The sequence below is a fragment of the Neovison vison genome, chromosome 14 (assembly GCF_020171115.1).
Source record: "Neovison vison isolate M4711 chromosome 14, ASM_NN_V1, whole genome shotgun sequence".
Taxonomy (NCBI): domain Eukaryota; kingdom Metazoa; phylum Chordata; class Mammalia; order Carnivora; family Mustelidae; genus Neogale; species Neogale vison.
In genome coordinates this window covers 16,429,668-16,445,879 of record NC_058104.1, presented here as the reverse complement: position 1 = coordinate 16,445,879, position 16,212 = coordinate 16,429,668, and the positions used below count along the sequence as shown (strand labels likewise).

Below are 16,212 nucleotides of genomic sequence, written 5' to 3'. Positions count from 1 at the left end.
GAACAATATGGGTTTGTTTGTTTTTAAAGATTTTGTTTATTTGCGAGAGAGAACAGAAGCACGGATTGCTGTAGGCAGAATGGGCAGAGCAGACAGAGGGAGAAGCAGGCTCCCCGCTGAGCAGGGAGCCCGATGTGGGACTGTCATCCCAAGGCCCTAGGATCATGACCTGGGCCGAAGGTAGACGCTTAACTAACTGAGCCTCCCAGGCATCCCAAGATGGTTTTTGTTTTGTTTTGTTTTTTGAAACAACAACAGAAGCAGAGAATTTAAAATTTGGAAACTTAAGAATAGGAGAGCTGAAATTTAAAATCAGTAAAAGGGTGCCTGGGTGGGTCAGTGGTTAAGCCTCTGCCTTCGGGCTCAGGTCATGATCCTAGGGTCCTGGGATCGAGCTCTACATCGGACTCTCTGCTCAGCAGGGAGCATGCTTCCCTCTCTGCCTCTCCCTGCCTCTCGGCCTACTTGTGATCTCTGTGTGTGTGTGTGTCAAATGAATAAATAAAGTAAAATAAGATAAAAATTAAAATCAATAAAAGAAAAAAATAGGTAAAGTTGAGAAAATCTCTTAGAAAGTAGAACAAAAAGACCAACAGATGACTTGGAGGGAGGAAAAAAATTAGAAGCTTTATTTAGGTATTCCAGTGTTTGACTAATTGAAGAAAAATAAAGTGATAAGGAGGAAATTATCAAAATTTTAATAAAAGGACATTTCCAGAAACAGAAGGACATGCATCTCCAGTAAGTTGGTGAAGAAAACTAATCTCATCAAGACACATAATCATGGGATGCCTGGGTGACTCAGTCATTAAGCATCTGCCTTTGGCTCAGGTCATGATCCGGGGTCCTGGGATCGAGCCCCGCATTGGGCTTCCTGCTCAGCGGGAAGCCTGCTTCTCCCTGTCCCACTGCCCCAGCTTGTGTTCCCTCTCTTGCTCTCTCTGTCTCTGTTAAACAAAATCTTTAAAAACAAAAAAAGACACTATCATAAAATTATAGAACACTAGGGGCGCCTGGGTGGCTCAGTGGGTTAAGCCGCTGCCTTAGGCTCAGGTCATGATCTCAGGGTCCTGGGATCAAGTCCCACATTGGGCTCTCTGCTCAGCAGAGAGCCTGCTTCCCTCTCTCTCTCTGCCTGCCTCTCCGTTTACTTGTGATTTCTCTCTGTCAAATAAATAAATAAAATCTTTTAAAAAAAAATTATAGAACACTAGGGATAAGAAGAAAACTTTTCAAACTTCTAGAGTGAAAGCAGAGGTCACATAGAAAGGACCAGCCATTAGAATCATGTCAGCCTTGTCCACCCAACATGGGAAAGGACAAGAGTGGAGTAATGCTCTAATTTCAAAGGGAAAATTATTTGTCTAGAATTATATACCCAGATAAACTTTCAATCAAGTATTAGGATAAAGTAAATACATTCTCAAACATGCAGAATCACAAAAGATTTGTCTTTTTTAAAAAAGGATTTATTTATTTTAAAGAGAGGGGGTGGGGGAGAGCAGAGGTAGAGAATCTCAAGCAGAGACCGACTTGGTGCTGATCTCATGACCCTGACGCTATGACCGGATCTGAAGTCAAAAGTTGGACACAGCTGGGGCGTCTGGGTGGCTCAGTGGGCTAAACCTCTGCCTTCGGCTCGGGTCGTGATCTTAGATCCTGGGATCGAGGCCCACATCCGGCTCTCTGCTTGTCGGGGAGCCTGCTTCCCTTCCTCTCTCTCTACCTGCTTTGATCTCTCTCTCTCTCTCTTAAATAAAATCTTAAAAAAAAAGTTGGGCACAACTGACTGAGCCCCCCAGGCACCCCAAAGATTTGCTTCTTATTACACCCTTTCTCAGGAGCTACTGAAGAATGTACCAAAGATGGAGGATTAACCAAGTAAATGGAAGACCTGGGCAAGGAAGTGGGAATCAGAACAGTAGAGGTATGAAGAAAGAATACCTAAGATGGATGTTCCTAGAAAAATCCCAAGACAACACCTGAGCGGGAAAGCTGGAGAACAAGCAGTTCAGTTGGAAGTGAATGGAGGGATTCAGGAAGGACGTTTGGGGAAAGGGGGAAAAAATGGAAGAGGGAATGTAAATGCCAAGAATCGTAGATTGCCTAGAGCGGGAGTCTACCGCTGAAGGCAGTGCTGTTGGGAGTTCATCGATGTGTAAACGATGAATCGCCAGAGGCTGGGGGAGAGTTCAAAAGATTGAGAGTTCAGAAACTCCGGGGGCACAGTCTTAGGGAGCCCCACAAGGTTCTCAGAATAAAGATCAGAGATAAAGCCTCTAGTGCTCTGACAGAGGGAAGGGGAAAGTAACCATTTTAAAATAAGCTTGGGACACTTAGAACAGCTTGCCTTCGAGTAGACTGTTCTGCCAAAGTCTAACCAACCAACTTGGGGGAAGGGAACTACCCAACTCTAGACCCTCCAGTTTTCCTGTCTTACCTAAAAGAGTCTGAGGGGAAGCTGAGAAGCACTTACAATGGTTCCAACCCAGGCACACAGGCTCACTAAAATACTTAGATGTGATTATGGGATTATAGAACGCTTTCTCCCCCAGTCCTTAAACACACATGCCCTGCCACCACGCCAGTCAGGCTCGTGTGCAGTAACAGTGCGTTACTACTAAAAGAACGACAATGCTCAGATTCTACTTTTAAAAGAAGGGCAACAAGGAGTACAAAAACAAGAACACTTGAGAAATTTTAGCTTCTGATACGTAGCTCCAACAAACTAATCACGGGCTCATTTCTAGCCAGATAAACGTAAAACCACACACCGAAGGCTTATTTGCCCTATCCCTTTTACTCAGTATATCATGCCCACTTGTGACGAAAACAAACCTACAAGATCTGCTAAAAGCAAACAAAACAAAACAAAACAAAACAGTTGGAAGAGACAATAGGACAATAGAAAGTATTGAAACTGGATATATGCCAGAAATTTTGGAATTACCAGACTGAGTACTTAAAATAGCTATGATGAGGGACGCCTGGGTGTCTCAGTTGGTTAAACAGCAGCCTTCGGCTCAGGTCATGATCCCAGCATCCTGGGATCGAGGCCCACATCGGGCTCCTTGCTCGGCAGGGAGCCTGCTTCTCCCCCTGCCTCTGCCTGCCTGTGCTTCTCTCTCTCTCTCTCTCTCTAACAAATAAATAAATTTTTAAAAAAATCTTAAAAGAGCTATGATGAATATGGTAAGGACTTTGATGGGAAAATGGCTGACATGCAAGAACACCGGGGAAATGTAGGCATAGACATGGAACTGACAGACTCAAAAGGGAATGCTATAGAGGGCCACCTCGGTGCCTCGGTTGGTTAAATGCCTATCCTCGGCTCAGGTCATGACCGTGGGGGCCTGGGATCGAGCCCTGTGTTGGACTTCCTCCTCAATGGGGAGTCTGCTTCTCCCTCTCTCTCTGCCCCCCCAACTTATGCTCTTTCTCTCAAATAAATAAAATCTTTTTTTAAAGAAATCTCTTATAAAAAAAAGAAAAGCCTGCATATTTTATGATTCCAACTCTATGACATTGTGAAAAGGCAAAATTGAAGGTAGTAAAAAGATTGGGGGAAGGTAGGGAGGGATAAGTAAGTGGGGCACGGGGTTTTATGGTAACGGGACTATTCTGCACTTAATGGACAGTGGATATCTGTCATTACGCATTCATCAAAACCCATAGAAAGTACAACACCAAGAGTGAACCCTAGTGCAAACTGAAGACTTTAATTAGTAACAGTCAGTGAATCCCAGTTCATTAATTGCAACAAATGTACCGCAGTTACAAGAGCAAGATTTTAATAGGAGGAACTGTAGGAGAGGGAGAGGACACATGGGGATTCTACTTTTGGCTCAGTTTTTCCGTAAACCTAAAACTGCTCTAAAAGCTAGAGTCAAGGGGCACTTGGGTAGCTCGGAGGGTAAGCGTCTGGCTTGGGCTCAGATCATGATCTCAGGGTCCTGGGATCGAGCCCTGCATCAGGCTCTCTGCTCAGCGGGGAGCCTGCTTCCCCTCTCTCTCTGCCTGTCTCTCTGCCTACTTGTGATCTTGCTCATCCTTTCAAATAAATAAATAAAGTCTTAAAAAAAACTCTTAAAAAGTCGAGTCTAATTTAAAAATACATGAGGTTATTACTAACTCTAGCTACAATAACAACAAATAAGTTGTGTAAGAAAATGTAAATATGTGGTATTTATATTGTCATAATAGTGGAAACTTACAGAATGTGACCTTAACCAGAAATTATTATGTAGTTTTTGAGAGAGTAGTAGAAGGGAGGGCTGCAGCCCTGATATCCTCATCTCTCATAATAGAAAGTAGGTAACAGGAGTCAACGTCCATGCTCCTATCTGAAGGCGTTTCCTTCCCGTGGGTACCCAGTTCCATCTCCCCACGTCTCCTGCATCACTGGATTTTGCTCTCCAGCAGGACCTTCCCTGTCAACAAACAGATAAACCCTAGGTCTTCTGTCTTAACATGCACACACAGCCCCATGCTTCTTGATTCTCGTTGTCCAGCCCCTGCCGTTCATTTCTTTGCTTCCTTTTACATCAGAACTGACGTTTTCTGTACTCCCTTGTCTCCAGTTCCTGTCCATTTTCTATTTTACATCCACTCCATACAGAACTTTACAGCTACCATTCTACTTAATTTGCTCTTGTCAAATTGACGGTGACCTTCATGTTGCTATATTGAGTGGTCAATTACCGTCTTAGCTCCCAGCCTCTTTTTGGTACAATCGATTACTTCTTCCTCGATAGGTTTCCTTCACTTGGTTTTAAGGACACCACTTTTTAAGTTTTCCTTCTGTGTTACTGGTAGCTTCTTTTCAGTCTTCGCTGTTTCTTCCACTTCCCCCTGACTTCTTCATGCCAGAATGCCCCCATATCTCAGTCTTAAGTCCTCTGCTGTTGTTTCTCGACCCTGAGCCCCTGGGTTATCTTTTCAGGTATCAAGGTTTTAAATACCATCTGTAAATTGATGATTTTCAAACATATATATCCCAACCCAGGCTTCTGTGAACTCTAGGCTTGTATATCCAGTTGGTGACTTGACATTTTCATTTATCGTTCAGTAGACATCCCAAGCTCAACATACCCAAAACTAAGCTATTGATCTTCCCCCTGAAAATACGCTGGAGCCAGAACATTTCCTAATTCAGTTAATGGCAACTCCATATTTCCACTAGTAGTTGCTTAGGCCAAAAACCTTGGAATTATCCTTGACTACTTCTCTCTCACACCCCACATCTGATCTGTATAATATGGAAAAATAAAGACCGACAGACTTACCACTTCTCACCACCTCCTTGTCATCCTCTCTTGGCTGGATTACTGCTGTAACCTCCATACTGCTGTCCTAGGCCCTCTACAATGTAAACAGAGCAATTAGGGTGACCCTTTTAGAATGCAAGTTCAATCCTGGTACCTGTTTGCTTCCAATTTCACTACACTGGACAAACTACTTAATTCTCTGTGACTTAGTTGCTTCATTTGTAAAATAAGAACAAATAACACCTCCCTGCAGAGACTGTGTGATTCAGTGAGATAATACATAGGAAGCACCGCTTAACCTGCACCTGAGGCAGTACTGTTAGCTGCTGTTCTTACTACTTTTATTTCCCAGTGAGCCCTCCATGTCAGGAGCCTACTTTTTCCTCCTCCTCATGCCTTTGGGGCCTGAGGTGAGAGGGATCAGTAGGAAGGTTTGGATTCTGAGTGCCTGGCTCATTGCTGTCCAGCACAGTCCTCAGTCCATTAGTACCAGAGAATAACATGTCCAAAATTACTGTTCATTTAACCAAAGGAAATTCCATCCCTGATTTTGCAGTTTTTACAGGCAATGTAGTGCTGGGTTTCCTGCACTAACTAGGAATTGCTTTGTCAGTAGAAAGTGTTCTTCTATGTGCCATAGTTTCTCTCCTGTGAAGCATTTGTTCCCTAAAGGATAATGAAGGGAGGCAGCTTTCCACTTTTTTTTTTTTGCTTTTTGCTTTTTTTTTTTGCTTTTTTCTTTTTCGCTTTCCACTTATTTTTTGATGGAGCCTTTTATCTGATGTCTTATCCTGACCCCTTTTTGGTTTGTTTTTATGAAATTTGTGACATGTAATTTGGGGTGTTTCCCCCTTTCATATAAGCCTTATCTCTCTGGAACTATTGCTTCCTGGAAGACTCACAATATTTCATGTTCCCACTCATCTTTTCTGTCCTGCCTTGCTAGTGAACTGAGAAAAGGGAAGATTTAACTGTAAGATTTGTTAATGACAGTGCTGGGTGGGGCCTTCTAAGCCTCACTCTGCCAGCGAAGTGCTGTGTAACCGCCTGGGCTTTCACTGAACCTTCTGCTTGAATTCTGGTAGAAGAGTCTAGCTAAAGGAGAGGAGAACCGGTTTTTGGAGTCGGAGGTTATGAGGAATATAAGAAAAGTTGCGTGGGGACCTAACCCACTAACTGGAAGAGGGACTAGGACAAATGAGCCTTGTTCTGTTCAGTGATGCAGCCAGGACACAGGACCCTAACTAAGCCTGAGTAGCATATGCCCCAGGGGCTCGGAAGATGGGGGTTGGGACCCGTGACTAGAGGGAGAAGGAGAGATTGCCTACCTGAGAATCTGGTGGGAAAAAACAAACACACAAAGAGGAACAAGAAAAACATCCTCTTGGCTTGAGCCCCTGCACTGGTTCTAGTGTTCGCTTGCAGACAGGCACAGTGGAAGTCAGAATTAACATGAGACACGACTCCAGGGGCTTAGATCCTTCCTACATCAGAAAGCTAATCAGAAAGTAAAACGATGTTGTATGGCAGTTGTAGCTCAGTAATCTGGGGGTACGAGGAGCGCTGTGCAGGAAGCCGGAACAATTTTGGGGCTGTGGTGATAGGGTAGAACAGAAAAGACTCTTACATGCAGAGTAAGAGGAGTTCTTCAGGGAGCAGCTAGACCAGACCCCCCCACTCCACCGCCGCCCCCATGACCTGGGATTATTCGAGGGTCTGAAAGAGATGCTAGTAGCTTTTGAAACAGCCCTGGCAGATGCGGTGTTGTTATCCTGCACCCCCTTAACTTCCACTGTGATGCGTCTCTGAAGACGTGCCTGTATCCAAAAATCCGACATCTCTGTTTCAATGTAGTCGTCTATGGGACGGTAAAGAACGGAGCAGGTTTCAGAAACTGCAGAGAAAGAGACAGGCAGAGAGTACATTCATTCTCTGAGTTTCTTAGGGAATGCTGCTTTTCGAAGTCGAACAGTCATCTTATAACCAAGGAAGAATCCCTTAGGTCTGTGGGCTTTAGGATTCACCATTCAGAAGCTTTATTTTTGCTCGGAGAGACTACTCAGTGACTGTCTTCCCAGTAACCATCTGTAGTTTCTCACCATACTTTCTCAAGTTCATCAATTATCAAACTTTGGCTCATGGAGACCTTCTTTACTTTTGATTGGCACAAATAGTTCCCAGCTTTTTTGCTTTTGCAGTGTTGAAACAAACATCCTGGTATTTAAAGAGTGTGTATTTGTGTGTGTTGGCAGTAAATTTTTAGCATTAAGTTACTGGCTTAATTTGTTCAATTTTGTTCTTGAAGTATAACTTACAGAAAAATTACACAAATCATAGCGCTATAAATGGTACAACCTGGGACGTCTGGGTGGCTCAGTTGGTTTGGTATCTGCCTTAAGCTCAGGTCATGATCCCAGTGTCCTGGGATTGAGTCCCTTGCCAGTTTCCTTGTTCAGCGTGGAGCCTGCTTCTCCCTCTGCCTGCTGCTCCCCCTGCTTGTGCTTGCCCCCCCCCCCGACAAGTAAATAAATAAATAAATATCCTTTAAAAAAAAAAAAGAGTACACCTTCACAATTGGTACCCATATATGTGCTTCCCCCCCCGACAAATAAATAAATATCCTTTATAAGAAAAAAGAGTACACCTTCACAATTGGTACCCATATAAAGACTGAAAATTTCCAGTACCCTGGAAGCCTCTTTCATATCCTTCCCAATCACAACCACCTCCCTCCTCCCCAGAGTAAACAGTATCCTGATTTCTAACATCATGAAGTTGTTTTGCCATTTTACAAACTTTGAAGTATTTTATTTTATTTTATTTTATTTTTTTTAAAGATTTTATTTATTTGTCAGAGAGAGAGAGAGAGAGAGCGAGCACAGGCAGAGTGGCAGGCAGAGTCAGAGGGAGAGGCAGTTTCCTTGCGAGGCAAGGATCTCAGGACGCTGGGATCATGCCCTGAGCTGAAGGCAGCTGCTCAACCAACTGAGCCACCCAGGCGTCCCAACTTTGAAGTATTTTAAATGGAGACATGTATGTCATTTTTAGGGGCCTGGCTTTTATCCCCCTCCTCATATGTGCTGGGATTCATCTATGCTATTATCATAGCAGTAGTTCATTTTTCTTAATTGCTATTCAGTATCATTATATACCACACTTATTTATTTATTCATTCTAATTGCATTGCTTGCAATGCCATCTTTATTGTTAACCAAGTATCTGTATACAAGGGTCTGTTTCTAGGTTCTTCATTCTGTTTCATTGATATGTTTGTCCATACTTGTACCAAAGCTTTTCTGTCTTCAGTGTGACTTATTATCTTTATATATATAATAATATATATTAAGATATATTATAAGAATTATAACTGTATGTGTGTATATGTATGAGCTATATAATTGACTTATTATAGCTGTATAACAATACACCTTAATATCTAATAGAGTAAGTCCCCCACTTTGTTCTTTCTAAGATTATTTTGATTATTCTTGGCCCTGTGCATTTCCATATAACTTGGAATCAGCTTAAAATCACCCCTGCGCCCCTGCCCAAAAATGTGTGCTAGAATTGGGGCAACTGGGTGGCTGAGTGGGTTAAAATCTCTGCCTTTGGCTCAGGTCATGATCCCAGGGTCCTGAGATCGAGCCCCACTTTGGGCTCTCTGCTCTGCAGGGACCCTGCTTCCCCCTCTCTATCTGCCTGTCTCTCTACCTACTTGTGATCTCTGTCAAATAAGTAAATAAATAAAATCTTTTTTAAAAAAAATGCATGCTAGAATTTTGATTGGAATTCCTTTGTTGAGGAGAATGAACATCCTTACTACATTGAATCTTCTAACCCCTGTAAGTGGTCTCTCTGTTTATTTGGTCTTTAATTTCTCTCAATAACGTTTTATAGTTTTCTGTGTAAAGATCTTATACATCTTGTGTTAGAATTATTCTTAGGTATCTGGTGGGGGTTTTTCGATGTTATAAATGGTGTTATTTTTTAAAGTTATTTCCTTATTATTGCTTGTATTAAAACATAATTTTAAGGATGCCTGGCTGCCTTTGGCTCAGGTCATGATCCTAGGGTCCTGGGACCAAGTCCCACATCTGGCTCCCTGCTCAGCAGGGAACCTGCTTCTCCTTCTGCCTGCCACTCCCCCTGCTTTTGCACACGCTCTCTCTGAGTTAAAAACAAATAAAATACTTAAAATAAAGCAACCTAATTTTATATACTGAAAAGGGTAGGGCGCCTGGGTGGCTCAGTTGGTTAAGCAACTGCCTTCAGCTCAGGTCATGATCCCAGAGTCCCTGTATCAAGTTCCACATCAGGCTTCCAGCTCCACAGGGAGTCTGCTTCTCCCTCTGACCTTTTCCTCTTTCATGCTCTCTCTCTCAAATAAATAAAATCTTTTTTTAAAAAAGATTTATTTATTTATTTATTTGACAGAGAGACACAAAGGGAGATAGGGAACAGAAGCAAGGGGGAGTGGGAGAGGGAGAAGCAGGTTTCCCTCTGAGCAGGGACCTCTGATGTGGGACTCGATCCCAGGACCCTGGGATCATGACCTGAATCGAATGCAGACACTTAATGACTGAGCCACCCAGGTGCCCCTCAAATAAATAAAATCTTTTAAAAAAGTGTAAGTTTTTTGGCTCAGTGAGTTAAGCCGCTGCCTTCGGCTCAGGTCATGATCTCAGGGTCCTGGGATCGAGTCCCGCATCGGGCTCTCTGCTCAGCAGGGAGCCTGCTTCCATCTCTCTCTCTCTCTGCCTGCCTCTCCATCTACTTGTGATCTCTCTCTATCAAATAAATAAAATCTTTAAAAAAAAAAGTAAGTTTTTTAATTATAACATTTTATGAGGTTTAAAGTATATAACTTTATATATCATTTCATATCTAATATTCAAATTATTATGAGAATATAGGGGACATTAAGAGAAGTGAATTGGCAGGGGACACCTAGGTGGGTCAGTTAGATAAGACTTTGGCTCAGGTCCTGGGATCAACCCCTGCATCAGGTTCCCTGAGCAGCTCAGCTGGGAAACTGCTTCTCCCACTTCTCTCTGCTCATGCTTTCTCTTGCTATCACTATGACTATTTCTTTCTCTCTCTTTCAGATAAGTAAAATTTTTAACAAAAAAAAAAGAAAGAAAAAAACCAGAAAGAAAAGAAAATTTGGAATAAATCTAAGATTTGTATTGGTGAAGATTTCAAAAGGATATCAGGAGGAGTCTGTTCCTGAATTGTGTGAATTCTCTGTTGGTTGCTTGAGAGAGATGGCCCAGGGCTTGCTTTCTCTCTCAGCTAAAATGATTGGGGCTTGGAATGTTAGGATGCTTTTTTTCTACTTCAGATACTCTGAGGCCTCTCAGAGTATGTACAAGAGTTGAGACCAGAGTGAATGGGAATTTCACTCAGTCCTTCAATGTTAACTGTTTTTAAACTAACAGGTTTCCCTCCCATTCTAAAACTCACTGAGAATGAAGCAGTAAATCCATCCACCATCAGGCACTGCAAGTATTGTGAAGTGATGAGGACACTGTTTCCTTAAATTCACAGTTGGCTTTTTTCCCCCAGGTCTATAAAGGAGAATTTCAGCTCCCTGAATTTCTTAAAGAAAAACCTCAGGTACTGTATCTGCTTCTGTTCTTAATGTGACAGATGGGCTCTTGTGTCAGAGGGATCTTTTTAAAGAGTACTGTGCTGGTGGTAAAAATTGGCCTCTGGTAACTGTTGGTTTTAATTTGAGAGAGCTCAGTGTCAGTGTCTTCCAGAATTAGGGAACTACTTTATCGATAACTAAAATCTGATTGCTGGAGGTGTATAAACCATACAGTCTTCCACATATAAGAAGCCTGGCAGGCAAACTCCAAGATGGAGGAGGAATAGGAGACCTAAATGTCATTTGGTCCCAAGAATTCAGCTAGAGAGTTATCAAGCCATTATGAACACCTACGAACACAACAGGAGATTTAAGAAAAGAATAGCAGCAACTCTATGAACAGAAAAATGACCACTTTCTGGAAGTCACAGTCTATCCCTTCATTGTATTTAACTTTTATGTATGTGTGTGTGTGTGTGTGTATGTATGTATGTATGTATGTATATATATATATATATATATATATATATGTTTTTTTTTCTTTAAAATTCTGGGATGCAGATTCTTTTAACAGACCAAAATATACCCTAAATCTAGTGTATGGCTTTGTTCTATTAACCTGACTGATCATATTCTCCCCTTTTTTTAAATCTTTCTTTTTTTTTTAATCAACGTCTTATCAATTCCTTTTTTAAAATTTTTTCTAATTTTCATTTTTACAGTCCTATTCCATCCCTTCATTGTATTACCCTTATTTTTCTATATATGTCAGTTTTCCTTTATTTAAAATTTTGGGAGGCAGTTTCTTCTAACAGACCAAAATAATTCAAAAGCTAATGGGTGGCTCTGTCCTATGGACCAGCCAGACTTTTTTTTTTTTTTTTTTTAACCCCCTGGTTCCAGATCTCTTCTGATTTGTTTAGTGTATATTTTTCTAGGGTCACTGTTACCCTTGTAGCATTTTGTTCTCTTGTTCATCTATTCTTCTCTGGAGAAAATAACAAAAAGGAAAAACTCACCTCAGGGGAAAGAAAACCAGTATTGACTGCCGAGGATCTAATCAACATGGACATTAATAAAATGTTGGAACTAGAGTTCAGAGTAATGATTATAAAGATACTAGTTGGGCTTGAAAAAAGCATAGAAGATACTAGAGAATCCCTTCCTTGATAAATAAAACTAACCAAGTTGAAATAAAAAAGGCTATTAATGAGGTACAATAAAAAATATGAACAAAGCCATACACTCCAACTGCTAGGATAAATGAGGCAGAAAAGAGAATTAGTGATATAGAAGACCAAATGATGGAGAATAAAGAAGCTGAGAAAAAGAGAGATAAACAACTATTGGATCACAAGGAGAGAATTAGATAAGTGATACCATAAAGTGAAACAATATTAGAATCGGGAAGAAGAGAGGGGACAGAAGATATATTAGAGCAAATTATAGCAAAGAACCTCCCTAATTTGGGGAAGGAAACAGCCATCAAAATCCAAGAGGCACAGAGAATCCCTTCAAAATGAATAAAAAATGTCAATACCCCAACATATATTAGTGCAACTTACAAATCTCAGAGACAGAGAAAATCCTGAAAGTAGTTTGGGACAAGGGGTTTGAAATCTACAAGAGGAGAAGCATTAGATTGGCAGCAGACCTATCCACAAAGACCTGGCAGGCCAGAAAGGACTGGCATGATATATTCAAGGTAGTAAATGAGAGGAACATGTAGCTAAAACTACTATATCCAGCCAGACTGTCATTGAAAATAGAAGGAGAGATAAAAAGCTTCCAGGACAGGGCGCCTGGGTGGCTCAGTGGGTTAAGCCGCTGCCATCAGCTCAGGTCATGATCTCAGGGTCCTGGGATCGAGTCCCGCATCGGGCTCTCTACTCAGCAGGGAGCCTGCTTCCCTCTCTCTCTCTCTGCCTGCCTCTCTGTCTACTTGTGATCTCTGTCTGTCAAATAAACAAATAAAATCTTTAAAAAAAAAAAAAAAAAAGCTTCCAGGACAAACAGAAACTAAAAGAGTTTGTGATCACCAAACCAGCCCTATAAGAAATACTGAAAGTGGTCCTCTATGCAAAGAGAAAGCCCAAAAGTAACATAGACCAGGAAGAAACAGAGACAATATACCGTAACAGTCACCTTACAGGCAATACAGGGTACTAAATCCATATCTTTCAATAATTACTCTGAATGTAAATGGGCTAAATGCCCCAAGACACAGGATATCAGATTGGATAAAAGAGCAAGACCCATCATTACACTGTCTGTAAGAGGCTCATTTTAGACCCAAAGACACCTCCAGATTTAAAATGAGGGGGTTGAATACCATTTATCATAGTAATGGCCATAAAAAGAAAGCTGGGGTGGCAATCAAATTAGATTTTAAACCAAACACTGTAATAAGAGACAAGGAAGGACACTATATCATACTTAAAGGTTCTATCCAACAGGAAGATCTAACAGTTGTAAATATTTATGCACCTAACATGGGAGCAGCCAATTACATAAGCCAATTAATAACAAACACATCAATAATAATATAATAATAGTAGGGACTTTAACAGCCCCCCTCACTGAAATGGACAGATCATCTAAGCAAAAGATTAACAAGGAAATAAGGGCTTTGAATGACACGCTGGACCAGATGAACTTAACAGATACATTAAGAATATTCCATCCCAAAGCAACAGAAAAGACATTCCTCTCTATTGCACATGGAACATTCTCCAGAACAGATCACATCCTGGGTCACAAATCAGGTCTCAACTGATACCAAAAGATGGGGATCATTCCCTGCATATTTTCAGATCACAGTGCTTCAAAACTAGAATTCAATCACAAAAGGAAAGTTGGAAAGAACTCAAATAGGTGGAGGTTAAAGAGCATCCTACTAAAAAATGAATGGCTCAACCAGGAAAAAGAATTTTTAAAATTCATGGAAACAAATGAAAATGAAAACACAACTGTTCAAAGTCTTTGGGATGCAGCAAAGGCGGTCCTGAGAGGAAGGAATATAGCAATACAAGCCTTTCTCAAGAAACAAGAAAGGTCTCAAGTACACAACCTAACCCTACACCTAAAGGAGCTGGAGAAAGCATAGCAAAGAAAGCTGAAACCCAGCAGGGGAAGAGAAATAATAAAGATCAGAGTAGAAATCAATGAAATAGGAACCAAAAGAACAGTAGAACAGATTAATGAAACTAGGAGCTGGTTCTTTGAAAGGATTAATAAAATTGATAAACCCCTGGCCAGACTTATCAAAAAGAAATGAGAAATGACCCAAATTATTAAAATCATGAATGAAAGAGGAGAGATCACAACCAACACTAAGAAATCCAAACAATTATGAGAACATATTATGAGCAAGTGTACACCAGCAAATTTGACAATCTGGAAGAATTGTATGCATTCCTGGAGACATATAAACGACCAAAACTGAACCAGGAAGAACACACCCATAACCAATAAGGAGATTGAAACAGTCATCAAAAATCTCCCAAGAAACAAGAGCCCAGGGCCAGACGGCTTCGCAGGGAATACTGCCAAACATTTAAAGAAGAATTAATACCTATTCCTGAGAAGGAAAACTTCCAAACTCATTTTGAGGCCAGCATTATCTTGATCCCAAAACCGGACAAAGACTCCATCAAAAAGGAGAATTACAGACCAATATCCCTGATAACATGGATGCAAAAATTGTCACCAAAATACTAGCTAATAGGATCCAACAGCACATTAATAGGATTATTCACTACAACCTAGTGGGATTTATTCCTGAGCTGCAAGGTTGGTTCAGCATCTGCAAATCAATCAGTGTCATACACTACATTAATAAAAGAAAGAACAAGAACCATACGATACTTTCAATAGATGCTGAAAAAGCATTTGACAGAGTACACCATCCTTTCTTCATCAAAGCCATCTATGAAGAAGCCACAGCGAATGTCATTCGCAGTGGGAAAAAACTGAGAGCTTTCCCCTAAGGTCAGGAAATCAAAGGAATGTCCACTATCACCACTGCTAATCTATATTGTGCTAGAAGACCTAGCCTCGGCAATCAGACAACAAAAAGAAATTAAAGGCCTCTGAATCAGCAAAGAAGCAGCCAGATTCTCACTCTTTGCAAATGATATGCTACTTTAAGTGGAAAACCCAAAAGACTCCATCCCAAAACTGCTAGAACTCATACAGGAATTCAGTAAAGTGTCAGGATATAAAATCAATGCACAGAAATCAGTTGCATTTCTCTACACCAAGAATAAGACAAAAGAATAAGAAATTAAGGAGTCAATCCCATTTATAGTTGCACCCAAAACCATAAGATACTTAAGAATAAATCTTTTTTTTAAAAGATTTTATTTATTTATTTGACAGAGAGAGAGACACATCACAAGTAGGCAGAGAGGCCGGCAGAGAGAGGGGGGAAGCAGAGAGCCCGATGCGGGGCCCGATCCCAGGCCCCTGAGATCATGACCTGAATCAAAGGCAAAGGCTTAACCCTCTGAGCCACTCAGGCGCCCCTAGAATAAATCTAAAGAGACAAATGATCTGTACTCAGAAAACTATAGAATACTCATGAAAGAAATTGAGGAAGGCAAAAAGAAATGGAAAAACGTTCCATGCTCATGGTTTGGAAGAACAAATATTGTTAAAATGTCTATACTGCTGAGAGCAACCTACATATTAATGCAATCCCTATCAAAATACTTTTGATTTTTTTCACATAAATGAAACAAATAATCCTAAAATTTGTATGGAACCAGTAAAGACCCCAAACAGCCAGAAGAAGATTGAAAAAGAAAAGGAAAGCTGGCAACATCACAATTCCGGACTTTAAGCTGTATTACAAAGCTGTAATCATCAAGATAATATGGTATAGGCACAAAAATAGATGCATAGATCAATGGAACAGAATAAAGAGCCCAGAAATGGACCCTCAACTCTATGGTCAACTAGTCTTCAACAAAGCAGGGAAGAATGTTCAATGGAAAAAAGGTTTCTTTACCAAATGGTGTTGGGAATATTGGACAGCCACATGCAGAAGACTGAAACTGGACCATTTCTTATACCACACACAAAAGTGGACTCAAAATGGATGAAAGATCTCAATGTGAGACCGGTGGCCATCAGAATCCTTGAGGAGAACACAAGCAGCAACCTCTTCAACCTATCACAGCAACTTCTTCCTAGAAACATTGCCAAAAGCAAGGGAACCAAGGGCAAAATTAAATATGGGTACTTCATCAAGATAAAAAGCTTTTGCACAGCAAAGAGAACAGTTGACAGAACCAAAAGACAACCAACAGAATGGGAGAAGATATTTGCAAATGACATATCAGATAAAGGGCT

The 16,212-nt window shown here is 40.9% G+C and overlaps 1 protein-coding gene across 5 annotated transcripts in view; it reads left to right on the top strand.

The window, feature by feature from the left end:
• The window catches only part of TPST1 (tyrosylprotein sulfotransferase 1), a 118,600-nt gene that overhangs the window by 92,954 nt on the left and 9,434 nt on the right, over positions 1 to 16,212 (top strand). For 3 of the 5 annotated variants that reach the window (XM_044232684.1, XM_044232687.1, XM_044232686.1), the window contains exon 4: positions 10,833 to 10,883. The exons of the other annotated variants lie outside the window; for them this stretch is intronic. In XM_044232684.1, the coding sequence (XP_044088619.1) occupies positions 10,833 to 10,883 (51 nt within the window). The remainder of the gene's footprint in view (positions 1 to 10,832; positions 10,884 to 16,212) is intronic. 5 annotated transcript variants of the gene reach the window in all.